The sequence below is a fragment of the Aquarana catesbeiana genome, linkage group LG03 (genome assembly GCF_042186555.1).
Source record: "Aquarana catesbeiana isolate 2022-GZ linkage group LG03, ASM4218655v1, whole genome shotgun sequence".
NCBI lineage: Eukaryota > Metazoa > Chordata > Amphibia > Anura > Ranidae > Aquarana > Aquarana catesbeiana.
Window position 1 is genome coordinate 585664594 of NC_133326.1, and position 21174 is coordinate 585685767.

A 21174-nucleotide genomic window follows, 5' to 3' on the forward strand; every position below is an offset into this window, starting at 1 on the left:
CATTTACGTTTTTGGTTGTAACATGATAAAATTTGGAAAATTTCAAGGGGTATGAATACTTTTTCAAGGCATTGTATTTATGAGAATACACTTGGAATTGGGCACAATAAATCCCAACCCATAAAATCATCTTAAATCCAGAACACCCTACAATACAACAAACATTTCTTATTCACCATTTTCATTTTGTTCATAAGACATATGCAATAAATGTGCAAATAATATTGATTAGCCCACAGGTGGTATTTATAAAAGATCACCACCAATCGAGACCCAGGTCTTTAACTGTAAACTATATAGTGAACACAACAATGAAGAAGTCACAAATGTAATAGTAATAAGATCTCTAATTTTAGAAAGAATGATAATACAATGGGCAACACATGTTTTATGTGTCATTGCACTGATTAGTTGCTTTGTCAGTGCTCCAGTACAGTACAGTATCTATTATCTAGTATCTATTACTGTGTTCACTATAGAGTTTGCTGTTACAGATCTGGGTCTTTGAGTAGTGGTGATATTTTGCAGATATAACAATTAGGCTGTGTACTATAATATGCACATGTATGTACTCTTTAGATCAATTATACCATGTGAAATGGGAGCAATTTGTTGTACTGTGGGTTTCTATATTTTAGGTGATTTTATAGGTTAGGGTTTGCTGTGTCCAAAGTGGGTTCTAATAATTAGTATATGTACAGTATCTCACAAAAGTGAGTACACCCCTCACATTTTTGTATTTTTTATTATATCTTTTTATGTGACAACATTGAAGAAATGACACTTTGGTAGAATGTAAAGTAGTGAGTGTACAACTTGTATAACACTGTAAATTTGCTGTCCCTTCAAAATAACTCAACACACAGTCATCAATGTCTAAACTGCTGGCAACAAAAGTGAATACACCCCTAAGTGAAAATGTTCAAATTGGGCCCAAAGTAACAATATTTTGTGTGGCCACCATTATTTTCCAACACTGCCTTAAACCTCTTGGGCATGGAGTTCACCAGAGCTTCACAGGTTCCTGCTGAAGTCCTCATCCACTCCTCCATGACGACATCACGAGCTGGTGGATGTTAGAGACCTTGCGCTCCTCCACCTTCCATTTGAGGATGCCCCACAGATGCTCAATAGAGTTTAGGTCTGGAGCTGTTTGGCCAGTCCATCACCTTTACCCTCAGCTTCTTTAGCAAGGCAGTGGTCGTCATGGAGGTGTGTTTGGGGACTTTATCCTGTTGGAATACTGCCCAGTCTCTGAAGGGAGGGGATCATGCTCTGCTTCAGTATGTCACAGTACATGTTGGCATTCATGGTTCCCTCTGTGAACTGTAGCTCCCCAGTGCCAGCAGTACTCATGCAGCCCCAGACCATGACACTCCCACCACCATGCTTGACTGTAGGCACAACACACTTGTCTTTGTACTCCTCACCTGGTTGCCGCCACACGCGCTTGACACCATATGAACCAAACCAGTTTATCTTGGTCTCATCAAACCACAGCACATGGTTCCAGTAATCCATGTCCATAGTCTGCTTGTCTTCAGGAAACTGTTTGCAAGCTTTCTTGTGTATCATGTAGAAGAGGATTCCTTCTGAGACGACAGTCATGCAGACCAATTTGATGCAGTGTGCGGTGTATGGTCTGAGAACTGACAGGCTGACCCCCCACTCCTTCTACCTCTGCAGCAATGCTGGCAGCACTCATACATTTATTTCCTAAAGGCAACCTCTGGATATGATGCTAAGCATATGCACTCAATTCCTTTGGTCGACCATGGCGAGGCCTGTTCTGAGTGGAACCTGTCATGTTAAACCACTGTATGATCTTGGCTACCGTGCTGCAGCTCAGTTTCAGGGTCTTGGCAATCTTCTTATAGCCTAGGCCATCTTTATGTAGAGTAACAATTCTTTTTTTCAGATCCTCAGAGAGTTCTTTGCCATCAGGTGCCAAGTTGAACTTCCAGTGACCAGTATGAGAGAGTATGAGTGATAACTCCAAATTTAACACACCTGCTCCCCATTCACACCTGAGACCTTGTACCGCTAACGAGCCACATGACACCGGGGAGGGAAAATGGCTAATTGGGCCCAATTTGGACATTTTCACTTAGGGGTGTACTCACTTTTGTTGCCAGCGGTTTAGACATTAATGGCTGTGTGTTGAGTTATTTTGAATGGACAGCAAATTTACGCTGTTATACAAGCTGTACACTCACTACTTTACATTGTAGCAAAGTGTAATTTCTTCAGTGTTGTCACATGAAAATATATAATAAAATATTTACAAAAATGTGAGGGGTGTACTCACTTTTGTGAGATACTGTATAATACACTATTTTCTTACTGATTTTGGTGGGATATGTTTAATTATGATCCTGTCTTTCCTTTTGAGATTCTGTACAATGTTTTCAGGGTCCAGTAGTGCATTACATACTTTTTTCTTAGGACTCCAAGAACATGTCTTCCTTTCTGATAAAATAGAGCTATCACTGTGACATACTAAATTGGAACAATACTAATTGAGTTCTTAAACCTTGTGTATGTCTAACAGAACAAAAGAAGTAATGGATACTATTTACAATAAGTGGCGGCTGGTGCTGGAGGATTTTGGGGGGTGCGGGCAGGCCCCTCCAGGTCCGCATTCACCCCACGGGCGGTGCCCTCAAGCTGTGTTGACCCAGGTTCTGGGTCTTTGACCTCCTGTCCTGATTGGCCGGGCAGGAAGCCGAGTGTTCATTCGCTGGTATTGCAGGGTGGGAGGCCACTATTTACAATCCTATTGAACTGCCCCAGGCATTTACGTTAGAACTAGTTTTCACCCTGTACATGTCTATAGAAGGCAAAATCTACTAGAAAGAGCTTAAACAGAAGCAGGTTAGATGGAACTGCAGCGCAGACATCAGAAAATAAGCAGAGGGAAAACTGTAACTTGAACGGATAAGAATCCTTCCTTATTATTGAAGAAAAGTAGGAAATACTATATGAAGAATATGTAGGGGGCACGTGATTCATTTTAGGGAGGCATGGCAGCCTAATATTCCCCATGATGCTGACTCGACTCAGAAAGAAATTTGAAATGCAAATTGAATGCATTTAAAAAATATTCTTCATTTGTCTGTCTCTCTTAAAACAAACAAAATGTCAAAAGTTGTAATTAATTAAAGTTTAACATAAAGTACAAAATGCTTAGATTAAACCCATACACAGTCTTAAAAGTACTCTTCACAAAGGTCCTTAGCAATTCATACAACAGCGCACAATTTTGTAAAATTCTTTAATATGAAAAATGTCCAAAAAATTACAAAACAGTCTTGAGATTTAAAAAGTGACAACATGATGCAGCACAGAACTTATTAAGAGTTCCAACTATGTCATGGGAGGAATTAGCCATATATTATCTAGTATCTTGTGGAATGAACTCAGAAACTTTCTACAAATAAAGGCATATGTACAGTTCTAAAGGAGACTGAAATTTTAATGCAACCTATAAAGCCGTGTACACATGGGCAGACTTTTCGACCGGACTGGTCCGACGGACTTTCCGACGGACTTCTGACGGACTTTTTAACGAACGGACTTGCCTACACATGGTCATACCAAAGTCCGACGGATTTGTACGTGATGACGTACACTGGACTAAAATAAGGAAGTTGATAGCCAGTAGCCAATAGCTGCCCTAGCGTAGGTTTTTGTCCGTCGGACTAGCATAGAGACCAGCGGATTTCTGGGTCCGGCGGAGTTACGACGTAAAGATTTTAAGTATGTTCTAAATCTAAAGTCCGTCAGATTTTCAACTGGAAAAGTCCGCTGAAGGTCCGATGAAGCCCACACACGATCGGATTGTCTGCCGGACTCGGTCCGTCGGACCAGTCCGGTCGAAAAGTCCGACCGTGTGTACGCTGCATTACAGAAAGTTTGGTTGCTAATGCTTTGGCGTTCACTGTAAGGTTAACAAGCCATGCTTCTGCCAGAATTATGTGCTAGCCCCTTTGACTTCAGTAGGGACATCATACATTCAGCAGCAGCATGTACAGAGAGTGGAGAAGAATGCAGAAGGAACTTGATAAGGCTTAATCATTCAGTGTTAGCTGGAAGTGGAAGTATAACTGCAAATTTACTGACCTGGTTAGTTTTTGCTGAAAACATAATTCATAGACTGGTGTTTTTTATCGCTTGATTGTAAAACAAAAGAGAAAGATGTGCTTATCCCACATTCTGCATATTTAAATAGAAGACAGTCATTGCATTGAATAGTTGCAATATTGATTGGTTGGTGGTTGGACAACTCTCTCTTTTCATTGTGACTTCAGCTGCACTCACTCCACATAATGTGAAACACTCTTTGTTATCTTCTTTTCAATGACAATTTTTGATGTACAGCAGTTCATACAGAGCACAATGGGATTTGTAGATATGTATGTGTATACATGTGATGCAACTTAGCTGATCTCCTAAAACAGACACTGAAAATAATTTGCTGTCTATGCCTATCATCCACCATTGACAGCCTGGACATTCTGAGGAGGAGTGGTCACACATTGCTTACAATTTTTTGAATTCTTTCATATATGCCTGACAGTTACAGGTGCAGGTAATCTAAAACAGTAAGTACTTTTTTTAGCTCTCTGAGGTTCCCATCATTCTTCTGTAAACATTATACATTGAGAGCAACCTGGTCTGACATGACCAGGACCCCAAGGCCCTCTTCCAACCCTCTGCTGGCCTTGATAGCAGCAGACCACACTGTGACCCCAGTGCATAGGGTTATTCTCTTTGAGACTAGAATCAGAAGATGAGAAATATGGTCCAATCCATTACCAATACAAAGAGAGGTCCAGAATCCCATTCATCCCCTCCCCTCAGGGCAAATGCAAATAGTCCCATTTGTAAAAGGTAAAAGTCCTACAGCTTTCCCTCTAAAGGAGAAGATACCTGGTGACAGGGCTTCCCTTCTATGGTGCTCTAAGCATCAGTCCACATACAGAATAAAACTGATCATGCTGTCACACTGCACAGGAGATCCTCAATACTACTCCCCAGAAGCCTCCTGCCTTTCTTTATTATCTGTTTTCCAAGGTACCATTCACATCTTGTGGCCAGAGTGGTGAACCACACCTGATGCCTTTGCCTACACTGCTTTTCTGAAAATTACACTGAAGTTATGCACAGTAACATCATATGATGCTTTTAATAACTGTAGTCTGACTCCCCCATTTGATTTAGTATGGAGCACCATAGACTATTTTGTATGCTTAATGTAAAACCAATACACCCAGTCACTATCTAGGATTTTTTAAGTACTAAAGAATTCTCTTAAGCAAGGCTGTCACTGATTTAGTAGATATATTCAGCATTTTTCCTCTTTGGTGGGGTTTGGGGAAAAAAAATATTAGGTTTATAGCAGTCACACTGAGAGCATATGGCTATCAAAGGGTCAGAGGTTTATAGGATTAGTATATGCCTTTCATCATGGAAGGGCAGTACACAGATATGAGTGATATTGGATGAGATGGAAAAATGATATAGCTATTTGTTGTTATATGTGGAGGAGCAATATAAATGTGACAAAACTAGGGGGATATCATGTACATTCGCTAACATCTTTTATTAAGACCTAAACTGCTCTTTGACAACAGTCCTAATAATACAGTTCAGGGCCCTCACATTTTTCTTTGGCCAATGGCCTGATGTATGTATGGATCCACCAAATGATTAATACCATGGGTTCTCAGAATAGTTATTGTCTTTGAGATAGAAAAAAGGTGTGTCAAAATGAGATGATTTGTGTTTAAAGTAAAGTTTCCAGCTGTCCCTGATTTTACCTTATTGCAGATTGAATTGCTATAAATCTATCTCATAAATCTAGCATACAATTTTTGGTCTGTGGTGGTGGTCCAATAATACATTTTTGGAAAAAAACATTTAGCTTCATAAGCATGTACATTTTTTTTTTTTTCATTTTGGTTACGTATTAAACTTAGGCATTTAAAGTCTAATATACAGTAGTTAATGGGCCTACAGTCATTAGCATACATACGGTAACATTCTTCTGTACTGTCAAGTTAATAAAATGTCAGGGCTGGGATCAGCCCTTCCTTCTCTGAGCTGGCTGCTCAGCTGTTGGCTAATTGCCAGCTCCTATGTCTCCACAGTGACTCACCTGTTGATGATATCCTGCTCGTCAGTCCTGCCTACTTAAGTCATCCAGCCCAGATGATCTCTGCCTTCGCCTTGGTTAACATCACAGAGACTATCTCCTGCATTCCTGTTAAAGACTTGCTTGGCTGACATTTCTTCTGGCTTCAGATCCTGCTTGCTGTTCCACTACGCTGTTCCCTGGCTTCCTGACTTTCTGGCTTGTCTGACTATCCGTTCCGGTTACCGAATTTTGGCTATGTTTTGACTAAGTTTGTTCTATTTACTTCTATTATTAAACAAGTGTGATTTAACTGTACTTCTGTCTTGGTCTGACTCGTGGTTTCTGACATAAAAATTGTTGGCAGCTATATCAAATGTCTTGTTAGATATAAGGGATGATGGATAAGCACTCAAACTATTACAGCTCATTATTATACGGTATGTATGTTGGTACCTTTGGTGGGGCCAAAAGTGTGAATTTATACTGTTGCAATACTGTTGCAATTTTGATAACATTAATATTGTTGTGACTTTGTACCTTGGTACCATGCCACAGTTCTGGCTTCTGTAACATGGCTCCTTTGGTAAAATTGTATATAGGATGGTTTTAACTGCAATATCATAGTTGGTATAACTTGGGTTTTGTAGCACGGATTTAGCTGTAAAAATGCCACTAATTATTGTTATGGTACAATTGACAAGCTAATTGTTAATGGACAAGGAATAATATGTTCAGTTTGCCAAGGGACAAAGTACATGTAGTATTTTGTCTCATCTTCCTAGTTACATAGTTACATAGTAGGTGAGGTTGAAAAAAGAAACACGTCCATCAAGTCCAACCCATGTGTGTGATTATATGTCAGTATTACATTGTATAACCCTGTATGTTGCAATTGTTCAGGTGCTTATCTAATAGTTTCTTGAAACTATTGATGCTCCCCGCTGAGACCACCGCCCATGGAAGGGAATTCCACATCCTTGCCGCTCTTACATTAAAGAACTCTCTACATAGATTAAGGTTAAACCTCTTTTCTTCTAATTTTAATAAGTGGCCACGAGTCTTTTTAAACTCCCTTCTGTGAAAAAGTTTTATCCCTATTGTGGGGTCACCAGTATGGTATCTGTATATTGAAATCATATCCCCTCTCAAGTGTCTCTTCTCCAGAGAGAATAAGTTCAGTGCTCGCAACCTTTCCTTATAACTAATATCCTCCAGAACCTTTATTAGCTTTGTTGCCCTTCTTTGTACTCGCTCCATTTCCAGTACATCCTTCCTGAGGACTGGTGCCTAGAACTGGACAGCATACTCTAAGTGCGGACGGACCAGTCTTGTAGAGCGGGAGAATTATCGTTTTATCTCTGGAGTTGATCCCCTTTTTAATGAATGCCAATATTCTGTTTGCTTTGTTAGCAGCAGCTTACCATTGCATGCCATTGCTGAGCATATTATCTACTAGGACCCCCAGGTCCTTTTCCATCCTAGATTCCCCCAGAGGTTCTCCCCCAGTGTATAGATTGCATTCATATTTTTGCCACCCAAATGCATTATTTTACATTTTTCTACATAGAACCTCATTTGCCATGTAGTTGCCCACCCCATTAATTTGTTCAGATCTTTTTGCAAGGTTTCCACATCCTGCGGAGAAGTTATTGCCCTGCTTAGCTTAGTATCATCCGCTAATACAGAGATTGAACTGTTTATCCCATCCTCCAGGTCGTTTATGAACAAATTAAATAGGATTGGTCCCAGCACAGAACCCTGGGGGACCCCACTACCCACCCCTGACCATTCCGAGTACTCCCCATTTATCACCACCCTCTGGAATCACCCTTGTAGCCAGTTTTCAATCCACGTACTCACCCTATGGTCCATGCCAATGGACCTTATTTTGTACAGTAAACGTTTATGGGGAACGGTGTGAAATGCTTTTGCAAAATCCAGATACACTACATCTATGGGACTTCCTTTATCTAGATGGCAACCCACCTCCTCATAGAAGGTTAATAGATTGGTTTGGCAAGAACGATTCTTCATGAATCCATGCTGATTACTGCTAATGATACCGTTCTCATTACTAAAATCCTGTATATAGTCCCTTATCATCCCCTCCAAGAGTTTACATACTATTGATGTTAGGTTAACTGGTCTGTAATTCCCAGGGATATATTTATATATTTAGATATTTTTGGCCCTTTTTAAATATTGGTGCTACAATGGCTTTTCTCCAATCAGCTGCTACTATTCCAGTCAGCAGACTGTCAGTAAAAATTAGGAACAATGGTCTGGCAATTACTTGACTGAGTTCCTTAAGTACCCTTGGGTGCAAGCCATTCGGTCCCGATGATTTATTAATGTTACGTTTCTCAAGTCTAATTTTAATTCTGTCCTCTTTTAACCATGGAGGTGCTTCCTGTGATGTGTTATGAGGATAAACACTGCAGTTTTAGTTACTGAAGCCTCCTGATTCCCTTGTAAAGACTGAGGAAAAGAATAAATTCAATACCTTCGTCATTTCCCCATCCTTTGTAACCACATGTCCTTTCTCATTCTTTATGGGGCCAATATGGTCTGTCCTCCCTTTTTTACTGTTTACATACTTAAAGAATTTCTTGGGATTTTTTTTGCTCTCCTCCACTATGTGTCTTTCATGTTCTATCTTAACCGTCCTTATTGCACCCTTACATTTCTTGTTGCATTCTTTATAAAGTCTGAATGCTGATGATGATGATCCCTCTACCCTGTTTTTTCTGAAGGCCTTCTCCTTTGCTTTTTTATGCATTTTTACATTGGAGTTAAGCCATCCAGGACTTTTGATCGCTCTTTTAAATGTATTACCTAATGGGATGCATTGGCTAATGCCCTTATTTAATATGCTCTTAAAGCAAACCCCTCTCTCCTCCGTGTTCTTTGTTCCTAAGATTTTATCCCAGTTGCTGTCTAAGGTTAGCTGCAAGGCCAGACCCCTTTTGCCACGGCCATCTGACCATGCAGTTAGCAAGAAGATGGCTGCTTTGACTGACAGTTCTTTTCTCTGTCTATAAGCACCTGCCCAAGACAAGCTCCTCATGAAAAATGCAGGGGTAGGGGCTTAAAATGTTCTAGGCAAGTTATTGAAGGCAGAGAACAGTGTTGTGTGTCAAAGCAGTCATCTCCTTGCTAGCTGGCTGTGGAATTGGGGGTGCCATGTCAGACCTTGCAGCTAGCCTTAAGCCTGGTACACACTAATGCCCCGTACACACGGTCGGATTTTCCGACTGGAAATGTGTGATAGGACCTTGTTGTCGGAAATTCCGACCATGTGTTGGCTCCATCACACATTTTCCATCGGATTTTCCGACACACAAAGTTTGAGAGCAGGATATAAAATTTTCCGACAACAAAATCCGTTGTCGGAAATTCCGATCGTGTGTACACAAATCCGACGGACAAAGTGCCACGCATGCTCAGAATAAATAAAGAGATGAAAGCTATTGGCCACTGCCCCGTTTATAGTCCCGACGTACGTGTTTTACGTCACCGCGTTTAGAACGATCGGATTTTCCGACAACTTTGTGTGACCGTGTGTATGCAAGACAAGTTTGAGCCAACATCCGTCGGAAAAAATCCTAGGATTTTGTTGTCGGAATGTCCGAACAAAGTCCGACCGTGTGTATGGGGCATAACAGTTTTTTTCATTCAACTCAGTGGGCTGAATGAAAAAAACCTGAAGTGCTTGGGGGGAGCCGCTGTACTAACTATCCAATGATAGTACAGCGATCTTCCCCTCTGAGCTATTGTGTTCAGAGCGTTCAGCCATTGGTTGAGAGTGGTGATCGGGTGCCGATCAGCAGACCTTTTTTGGTCATGCTCGTGTCATGTGGGCCATGTGTACGGCCCTTTAGACAGCACCTAGGAAGATGCGACAAAGTAGTACATGTACTTTGCTTCCTGGGGAACAGATCACATTAATAAAAATCAAAGTAAGACTTATTCTTTAATTATTGTAGGCTGCTGATATATACACTTGGCTCGGTAGAGGAGAGATGTAAAGGAGGAATGCCCCAGTAGCATTGCACATCTCCATATAGTTATAGAGTTCGCATCAATCTCTTTAATCAACACTCAGCTGAAATATATTATATAATAGTATAACTATTTGTAGCAGTAATTGCTACTCCAGCATCTGGGATACTGTACAAAAAAAGGGGCCCTCTGTGCTTTGTCCTGGAGGGGCAAAAGCAGATAAGGTATTTCCATGTAAAAATTTGAAAATGGAAAAAATGTAAATCCTATTTGTAAGTGGAAATGGTTATTTTCATTTCTTTAGTATTTCCCCTGTAGCAAGATTTATTGCTGGGCAAAGTGGGAAATTCTCTCACTTCTTTCCCTTTGGACCTTAATCTGCATGTTTGAAAAACTTTGGCATGATTATCCTGAGAGTTCAACTGCTTCTTTCACTACAGACTTGTTTGTTTTATAGCAGTGATTCTTTCTAATTTCTTAGGATAGCCCTTTTTTTTACCTATTCAAGCTAAATATTTGTCTCTAGAAATGAACATAAAGTGAATTTAAACCCAAGAACAAAAACATTATTTTACCAGTTTATTAGTCCTAAATATCGTGACTGCATTCGTTTTTCTATTTTGTTACGTTTTTTTTCCCTTTTTATTTTCGCCTTGCACCAGTGCACCTTCTGTTATAGAATAACAATACTTACTCACTGTACTGTGTCTATGAAGGAGCAGTGCTGTCACATACAAGGACAGGAAGTTTGCTAGAACTACAGGACATCTCCCTTTTCATTAACTTTATAATATAGTGGGAAGGTGTTCTTTATTGCCTAATTGCTCAGAACAAACTACCCACTATTTTCTAATACTAATATTAATGAATATACAGTATCTGCCTCCCATTTATGGTTATCTTATATACTATATACTTATGTACTAAATACTTTATATACTATATACTATATAATAATTCATGTATTTTTTTCATTTTACCATGTCAAAGGACTCCAAAGCCTGGGGATGATAGATGGAAATGGAATTTTTTTTTAGGGATTCTTGGTAAATGGAATGAAATATTCTAAATAATTGCAATTTCCCATATGGCACACTCAGGGATACAAAGTACAAAATATTTAGTGCTTTAATCAGGAATTGTGTAAAATGAAGCAATGGAGGCAGAAAGTGACTGTGTGAGGAGACTGAACAGAGAAAGATTAAACTCACCATCACCAAAGGTAATAAATGTAAAAAAACCTTCAGCCTTTACAACCACTTTAAGTACACAATACCATTATGCATTCATTCAAATATCATTACATTTATTTTTAAATGAAAATAGCATAAATCTCTTAATTTGTCTGGACATCAGCCTCCTGCAGTTCCCTGCATAGTAGAGCCAAAAGAGGGGGCACAACGTTAGGAGCAATGAGATGTCCTGAACATACATGGGCTGAAGAGGAATGACAGAAAATATGACCTCATCAGTATTCTACTGCTTCACTGTCCGGTTACAGGTTGGGACAGGGAGGTAACCATGCTGCATTGCTCTACTCCAGATGAAAAACAGGTCACCAACCTGACTATGATATCTGGCTGGGGTGTATAAATCTCAAGGCTTGATGGAGAAAAAAATACAAATTCTTAGGCAGATAGAATAGCTTCCATATATATATTTCAGTGTTGTATTTAGCCATGTGCCTGGAATTTGAATTGAGGTAGAATTGAATTGAATTGACGTAGAACTATATGCAAATCTTTTTTTTTTCAGTTTGGATAGAGTAAGGGAAGGTTATAACCCCTGTCAGTTTTTTTTTGCCATCTGTGTCCCATTGGTTAGATTTCCCTTCAATTGCTGTCCTATAAGCAAACAGGAAGTGAGAGGATATGCCTGAAAATTAAGGGAATTCATTGGGGACCCCCAGGTTGCCAAGAACTAGTGTCCCCATTAGAAAATTTCCCCTCTATTACTTTTCTGGGGACAACCCAAAATGTGGGATTTTCTTTAACTTTCACTTTCAATGATATTGGTAAACAGGACAGGTCAAGAGGGAGAATCTCCCCACAGACAGCACATACAGTAATAAAAACTGGCAGGTCTTCTAATCCCTCTTCACTCTATCCAAATCTAAAAAAAAGTTTTGCCTTTAGTTATACTGTAACGTTTCATACACTGGGGGAGTAGGTTGAAAATCAAAACTCCACAGTTATGTCCCCATTTTTGTTTTATTAGTATTTAAGGTCAAACCCAACAAGAATGAAACATTTGGACATATCTCGAATATCATAAAAAAGCGATAATAGCAAGGCATCATAACTTTTAACAGTTTAATATGTATAGACAAGTATGAAGATGAGTGAATACACTCGTTGACTGCTTCTTTTAATAGTGAAACACTTGTATGACAATGGTCTAAGTCCTGCTTGGATCTGGTAATAACTTACAACTAGACTATTCCAAACATACATCCCACGTACAGTCACTTAATAGTATATATACATCACAGCAAGGGGAAAGGGAAGGCAAGCTGCACAATGTCACAAAACATTATGTAATTTCAGGATAAAACAAATGCAACACTGCTACTTACAAACAGTTTACTGGGATATCCTGCTTCTTCATTGGAAGGCCAGCAAAGCAGTTCTGATTTTTAAAAATGATGTCTGGTACTTAGATAAAACTGTCAACTTAAGGATTTTCCAGCACAATGTTGGTTTCTCAGATCTCTGCTTTTTTCCAGTTGCACCATTACATTTGTGACAACTGCAGGAGATCTTGTAGTATTGCCATGTAAACTGAGAGATCAGGAGGGTCTCTTATTACCAAATATGGAACTGGTAAGAAAAGATTAGGCAAGAGTTGAACAGAGAGACAATATCTTTGAGATGTGCTCAATGTAAATAACAGTCCAAAATATCTGATTTATATCAGTGAGATCCCTCAACTTAGATTGTTTAGTGCATTGTAGTAGCGGCATTTAAAAAAGCCACTGAATTTGACATATTCTAACAGTCTACTGTGAAATAAAAGGATACACTATCTCAGACGATGGTCCTATTATGTCTTTTTTGACACTGCAACTTCTTCCTAAAGGATGCCATGCTGGAGTCATGAGATATTCTTCACATACAGAATTATAGCACATCATGCTTTTGCCATCCACTGTCAAGATATTCTGATTATTCAAACAATTTATACGTTTATTTTTCTATGTTTTTTAAATTGTTAGTTGGTTCTTAAAAACTGAATTACACATTCAGGCATTCAGGTAACACAGGCCTTTTCCTCAACAGTATCCATATCAAAATCTCTTAATCTCAGACTTAGCAGACGTTTAAGAACAAAGCCAGTAACTCATAGCAAACAATATGAACATAAATGTTGGTTTGACAACAGTACCATGAAATCTTATTATAATGGAACACTGCCAGGCATGCAACCACCACCTGCTGGACTTCCATAACCTGAAGTTCTACTTCAAATCTCTAAAATCACCAAATGTATATTATAATTGAATAAAACAGTTTCATAGCAAAGAGTGAAGAACATCAAACAACCCAGAGGCTGGAGTACCTGCCTTTGGCTTAAATTATGATATTCCTCTACCCTTTCATTTCTCTCCCTTGCTTGCTCCCTTCCTCCAATGTTTCTTCTATTTCCTCTCCTTCACAAAAGATGTACAAATGAGAATCAGCACTAAATTCATATGTACAGTATGTAGATGAAAACCATAACTGAATCTAAAGTTACTTCAACTTTCTCACCCCTCCCATAGAGACACATCAATAATAACACCATGGTAATATAACCTTAAAGCTATCTTTCCTTTATCATTATTTTAAAAATTCTGTATTTTTGCCCCACTCATTTAAAGCCATTGTGGCAATGTCACTGGCATGCAGATACTAATGGTCTCAAGACCATTGGGCACTGGGCACCAGTGAACAGGTGGTGAGGGTCTATATAAGGGTGGACAATTTCTCTGGTGTTCATTTCTTTCCAATGAGCAGGAGGCACACCTGAACTGGGACATTTGAGTACCATAATATCTGAGTTTTTTTACATCAAAGAATATAGTGAAGTGGTTAAAGGGAGTTGTCTACAACAGTCCAGACATCAGGGGCATCAGAATTTAAGGAAGTACACATATTTTTTGGTTATAATTGTAATGGCAGCCATGCCTATGATCCACCTCACACACCTGAGCATTAAAGACACTAAATCACCTGAGATTGCTGATTTGGAAAATATCCAATTGCTTTTTAGGGGATCAAGAAGGAATTTATTTTTCCCTTCTCTGAAGCAAACTGGATAATGCTTTAAATGGGTATTTTTGTCTTCCTTTGGATCAACTATGTGTATAGGATTCTGAGATTTCCTATTTATTCTTTTTACCGTATTTATCTGTGTATAACATGCACTTTTTCCCCCTGAAAATAAAGTGCAAATTATGTGTGCGTGTTATACACCAATATTTTCATTGGGCTGCCTTGGAAGATAAGGGGGGGGGAGCACCACCAGATTATAGAGAGCGGGGATCTCCCGTTTACTTGACGGCATCTGTAATACAAAGTCCTGCCTCCTGGACCGGCTCCTGTCATAAACTTCACATGTCCCGGCATTGGACCGGTGTTCTGTCTATCATAGGAGCCGGTTCAGGAGGCAGGATTTCATATTACAGAGGCCGCTGGGTAAACGGGAGATCCACGCTCTGTGTAATTTAATCTCAGTACCCTGGTGAGGCTGCAGATGGGCACTGATCAGGCTGCAATGGTGAGGCTGCAGATGGGCACTGCTCAGGCTGCATTTATAGGCATTGGTGAGGCTGCAGATGGGCACTGATAGGGCTGCATTTATGGGCAGTGACCCTTATTTTGCTTAAAGTTCTTTATTTAAAATTTCATTTTTTTCCTGAAAATTCCCTCTTAAAATTAAGGTGTGTGTTACACGCCGATAAATACAGTACTTATTTTATTTTGCTATTGACTGAACTAGATGAACTTGTGTCTTATTTCAACCTGAGTAACTATTCAACCTGAGTAACTATGCAACTTTCCAGGGTCCCATTATATTCCTTATGGATCTGCCTCCTGGTCTAGGATACATGGGGGTGCTTGCTTAGAGGTGATACATTTGACCGTGTTTTAAGGCAACTGATTCCAATAGTACTGTTTTTTCTTTATGTATGTCCATCCATGTTTCTCCTTAAGTCCATGAAATGTGTAAAAAACCCAGAACAGCCTAAAGCGGAACTAAAGGCAGAGATACTCACCTTTTCAATGGTCCCTTCGGTGGCGGCATCTTTTCCTGTGTGCTGGTTTTTGGGGCTTTCATTGGCTGGCATGGGATCATGTGTATGCACAGGAGCTAGTCATACTGGCACAAAGGATTGGGCTGCCCGCTGTAAACTGAGCAGCACCTGTGCAGCTTAGCTTACATTCCGAGGTTTGCTGTGATCTGGCAGGTAGGTGTAGTTTTCTAATAGAAAAGAGAGTGGAATTGCGCTAGTAATACAGCAATGAAAATGAATTGCTTCACAAAACAAGAGCCTGAACAAAGGCTGCACACATAAACTATATACAGATGGTAGTGTTCACAAACTTTAAAACAACAATAACAACGTCCATCCGTAAATGGCATAAACTTGATGTCAAACATATACTACAGAATAGTAATCCACGTGAAAGTGCTGATATGGCTGACAGACAGAATGAATATCCACCACCACATAGATTATGCACTTACCAGCTAGCACAAGCTAAGAAGCCTGTGGCTAATATCCAATGATGTCAGAGAATGCCCAGGGAAGGCAGAAGGCGAGGAGAATCAAGCAGGTAAGGTTCCACTGTACATGGAAAATAACTCCGACACTGTGGTAGTTGATCCAAAGGGAAAAAAACTCACCATAGTGTAAAACCCAACTATTGTTTTATTCATAAAAACGTATTGCACTTATATCAGAAGAGCTGGCAACTCACATGTTAAAAATATCCAGCCGGCAAAGCACACACCCATCCTTCCGGTATACGATAACTCTGTGATGTTAGCACGTCCCTCCTCTCGACGCGTTTCATCACAATATGACGTCATCCTTGGGCACTATGTAGTGTACTGCAGAAGAGACATTGCATGTCTCTTCTGCAATAAAAAACCTTCCGCAGAGCTTTAGTTCTGCTTTAAAGTCTTTAATAGAAAAAAATACATGTAATATTTATGTATATTTTCTTGCTCTGATTTTGGGGGACATGATACTAACTGTATTATAGGAATCTGCATTAGTGGTTGTTTTTTAATACTTAGTTTTAAGCATTTTAATGGATCATAATAAAAGATGTATGTTTTAAAAAGATACACTGTCAGATATCATATCTATGATACATCATAAGGCCCTTTTAGGTATATAATATTCAATGTGTTGCAACTCACAAGTGATTTTGATATCCTGTCCCCTTATTATTGTGGCAAATAACCTTCTTAGATAAGAAACTGTCTGTGCTAATTTAAAATTTATTTTGGCCAAAGAAAAATGTGTATAAAGAGACTTCATGAATTGAAAAAAAAAAACCCCATACCCATATTTTGGAGTATGGATTTACTTTACACCCCCCTAACTTTTTACTCAAATAATAATGTGATTTGATAAATACTGGGATATGGCTTACTGATTCATGTGACCATTTCTCGCCATAACACAGTGAATATGTCCACAATGTTTATATCCCCAATACCACATGGGCTATACCCTTGTGCGTAAACATGGATATGTTCATTTGGCACAGAAATAACAGAACATATGGCCTGTATAGAGGTTGGAAAACACTTGTAGAATTGCCCTATTATTGAGTATCAGTGTAAATGAATTTTCATGTATACATACACATTATACCTTTCAATAATCAAATAGAAATTTGTTCCAGGATTTCCAGCCCAATTAACGGCAACAAAAAACACCTTTTACAGTGGCCATGATTTGTACATTAAAAATATTTTCCCCACAAAGTATCAAACATCTTAGCAAGAAAAATCACAACTGCTATGCATGAATATGAATATAAACCTATAGAGAGCATCTTTCTAAACAAGGATTGACATTTATAAGTTATGGAACAAATCCAGGATTGCTAAGAATTTCCTACAGTATACTGTCACCATGTCACTATGTTTCCATCTGTTTTACATTCAATTTTCCTTTCCACTTTTTGTACTCTGTACTCAAACTCTATATTGCACAAACTGTACAACAGCTAAGACAAAAAGTAATTTCTGTGTTATACAATAAAACTTGCTATACACAAGAGAATCCATTGGGCTCTTTTCATATGGTCATATCCTTAGAACATTATTTGCTCAACCAACATGTATAGCAAGCCAATGAATAGCTGTGTCATCTTTGCTGTATAAGCAGGGAACAATGGTAAACTGGCAAAAATGTGCCAACATGTTGTACATTCATTGGTAATGGCAGCTTCTCAGGGTTTCCCACTGTGGTTATTTCAACCCCATAGGCAGTTATTATAAAGCCATTCTAGGACTGTTAGTATTGTGTATTAATTATCCTCACTTTAATTCCTTTTATGCACACTGCTTCTGTTTTACTGTGCTTGCTTGTTCAAACAAGGTCAATACATTTTCCTACAAAATAGTAAAACTCCCACTATCTTGAAAAGGTCACCATTCCATGCCATATCATCTTTAGCTCATTAAAGCCAAAATCTATGCAATTAAATCCAACGTTGAATTGAAATGTCATTAAACATATTTTTACATACAACTAGCATAGATACCTGAACTTGTCACCCATACACTTATACTAGAAAAAGGGAGGATCAGAATTCTTTGACATTTAACATGTATTTATTTCCACTGTGTATTTACTGTATCTGGTTGCTTAAAGTTCAGTTTGAAACTGCAAGGAAAAGATGAGCATTATTTAAAGTCTATTCCTGGCTCACTTATCAACCCTTATAAAATGAACAGATTGCTAGGGAAGCATCTTGGGCATAGATACCCCCTATGGTCTATAAGGATCTATATTGCCCAACCTTTTCTACCAACCAATCCATCTCAAAACAGCTGATAAACCTATTAAAGCCAATGAGCCAGATGCTGCAGAACACTTAATCCTCCCCTATCCTTCAAAAGCACCTGGACAATCTCCTTATATAGCAATAATTATATTGCCACGATAACAGCAAAAGTGCAATAGTGGCAACAAAGTTATCCACAGAAGAGACACATTATAAACACAAATTAACCTCCCGTTAAGCAATGCCCCAGTGCCCCAAATAATATACTACAATAAGTGATTTCATCTACATAATAGCTACTTAAAAAGACAATGCAAGTGTATACATGCTATAGACTATCCCAAGTTTCCTCTTTGACAGAGGGTCCAGCAACGCATTGCGAAGCTCATATTTTATCTGTTATAGAATCTGCCATGGCAGTTTTTTATTGCAAAGGTCCAGCCTTCTACTATTCAAAAGTCTTACATAGAATGGAATCCCCTTCTGTGGAGATTATATATGTCATCATTTTATTTGTCCCTCTTGGTCAACTGTCTCTCTGAAGGCATATACGGAGGGAACAATTTCTATTTGTTTGCCAGAGTTTAAATCTTCATTCTAGTCAACATTTTGTTCTTTATATATCCATGAGATTTAGATGTAAATAATTTGAGAAAAATTCTCTATTTCCTCAAGTCAGCCATAGGCATCAAAAGTTGTTCTTTCTTTCAATTTTTTTTGCCTAGGTGTGCAAAACATAATGTAAAACATCAAATAAAAGAACCTGGATAGACAAGGAAAACTAATGTTTCATCAGATCCTAGTGATCATCCATCAACCTAATGTGTTCTTCAAAAAAGGTTGTCCATTTACTCTTTGAAAGATGATAGGGCCACCTGGTCAATAAGATTCTTCTAGAAATTTCACAAGCTAATTAGTTTGCTCCTCTGTTGATGCTCTCTTGACCTTGTTCCTTGTTATAATGGTAATTAACTTTCTAATACTGTATTATAAAAAAAGAATGGAAGCAACATTTAAAGTGAAACTAACTATTTAGCAGATGACCACCAAAGATGAAATTTTTTATCACTAGTGTTCGTTTTGCTTGTCGTCAATAACTGATTTAAAAATAACTCAATATGCTTCTCTTGGCATTTGTGGAAGAATATATCATTAATATTCTCTGTGTAATTCTATCCAGATTTGTTGATCAAGCAGTCATAAGAGTTGTTTCATATATAACCAGATGTGTTGAGATGGTATCCAGTAACTTGCAGAATCATCTGAAAGTTTATAAATCCACACGGTAACTTCACTTAGCTCTAGTAAAAGTGGTTAAAATAGTGGTTTTGGTCAATAGTTGTTCTGTCCAATTTTTGAACATCACATCCATCCAAGAAAGAAGTACTTCTAAAAATACATCACCAGCCGAACTAGAGATGGAACTTTGTACACAGAACTCTAAACTGAAGGACGTGGTGGTGGTCTGTTGGGGGGTGGAGCTCTCACTGGAGGTGAGGCTAAGGGTGGTGGAGGAAGTGAATTGGTCGGGGATGGTGTTGGAGGTGGATAGTTACTTGGTGGAGGAGGTGGAGTTGCTGGAGGAGGAGGGGTATATATTGGACTCTGGGGTGGAGTATAGATTGGACTGGATGGTGGTGTCAAAAGAGGAGCATTGTTTAATGGATATCTTGGTGGCATTGGCTTCTTTTCTCTTGTAAAATTGATGCATCTCCCCTAGAATCATAGAAAAAATTGTCAAAATTAACATTTGAATACTTTAAAAGAAAACAAAATTCAAATTTGCCAAAATTAAAAACACATGTAATGTGATAGTAATGAAAGAAACCTCCTGGTTATAAATGAAGAAATTGTGTTAAAATTAACACTTTAACAAATCACATATAGACAAACCCCAAATCTGAAGAACTATAATGCCCCATACAAACGAGTCGAATTTCCGTCGGAAAAATCTTGGATGGTTTTTCCGACGGAATTCTGCTCAAGCTTGGCTTGCATACACACGGTCACACAAAAGTTCTCTGAACTTTCGACCGTCAAGAACGCGCTGACGTACAACACTACAATGAGCTGAGAAAATGAAGTTCAATGCTTCCGAGCATGCGTCGAATTGTTTCCGAGCATTCGTGGTTTTTTGTGTATCGGAATTGCATACAGACGATCGCATTTTTGGATAGGAAATTTTTCCGACCGAAAAATAGAGAACCTGCTCTCAATCTTTTGCTGGCTGGAATTCCGCCAGCAAAAGTCCGATGGAGCATACACACAGTCGCATTTTCCGACCAAAAGCTCACATCGGTCTTTTGCTGGCAGAATTTCCGATCGTGTGTACGGGCATAAGACTACTTTAAAGTATATATATATAGCCAAACCTGTTTTTTTTTTTTTTAACTTTTGGATTCAGTGGGGAAGAGTTAAGAGGAGGTCCAGCCTCCCCACTAAAAATTTAAAGTTAGCAGCTACAAATACTGCAGCTGCTGACTTTTAATATATGGACACTTACCTGTCCAGGGAGCCCACAATCCAATCTTTGGATCGACTGTTGGGTGCAGCCGCCACCATTTCTGTTAGGGGAACCTGGCAGTGAAGCCATTCGGCTTCACAGCTGGTTCCCTACTGCGCATGCGCAAAGTGTGCTGCACTTTCTAATTGGTCTGGAGGCAGGAGGAGGGGACCAAACTCTCGAAAGACCGGGCTGGGGTCCGGTCTCCCGAAAGTGGGGAACGGTACCTGTGAAAAACACCCTGAAAGGTTCCAAATGTGGCACCGGAGGGGGGGAGGAGATGGATAAGCAGAAGTTCCACTTTTGAGTGGAACTCCGCTTTAAGAGCATCAGTCAAATTTATTATTTAGGTAAGGGAATTTACTTTCTTGATTTGTCCTGATCTTCATTTTCACTTGAAATGAAGTTGAGCGAATATCCAAAATTTTAAGTTGTCACCAGAACAGGGGATGTCTTATAATGGGGACCTTTGTTCCACTGACAACTCTCTAAGAGGGCATTTTCCTCCCTTGGAGAAA

At 39.1% G+C, this 21174-nt stretch overlaps 1 protein-coding gene across 1 annotated transcript in view; it reads right to left on the bottom strand.

Annotated features, from left to right (window-relative positions):
- Nucleotides 1-3259: 3259 nt before the first annotated feature.
- The window catches only part of ANTXR1 (ANTXR cell adhesion molecule 1), a 284719-nt gene continuing 266804 nt past the window's right edge, over nucleotides 3260-21174 (bottom strand). The window contains exon 18 of the mRNA XM_073622022.1: nucleotides 3260-19869. Within this exon, the coding sequence (XP_073478123.1) occupies nucleotides 19594-19869 (276 nt within the window). The 3' untranslated portion in view covers nucleotides 3260-19593. The remainder of the gene's footprint in view (nucleotides 19870-21174) is intronic.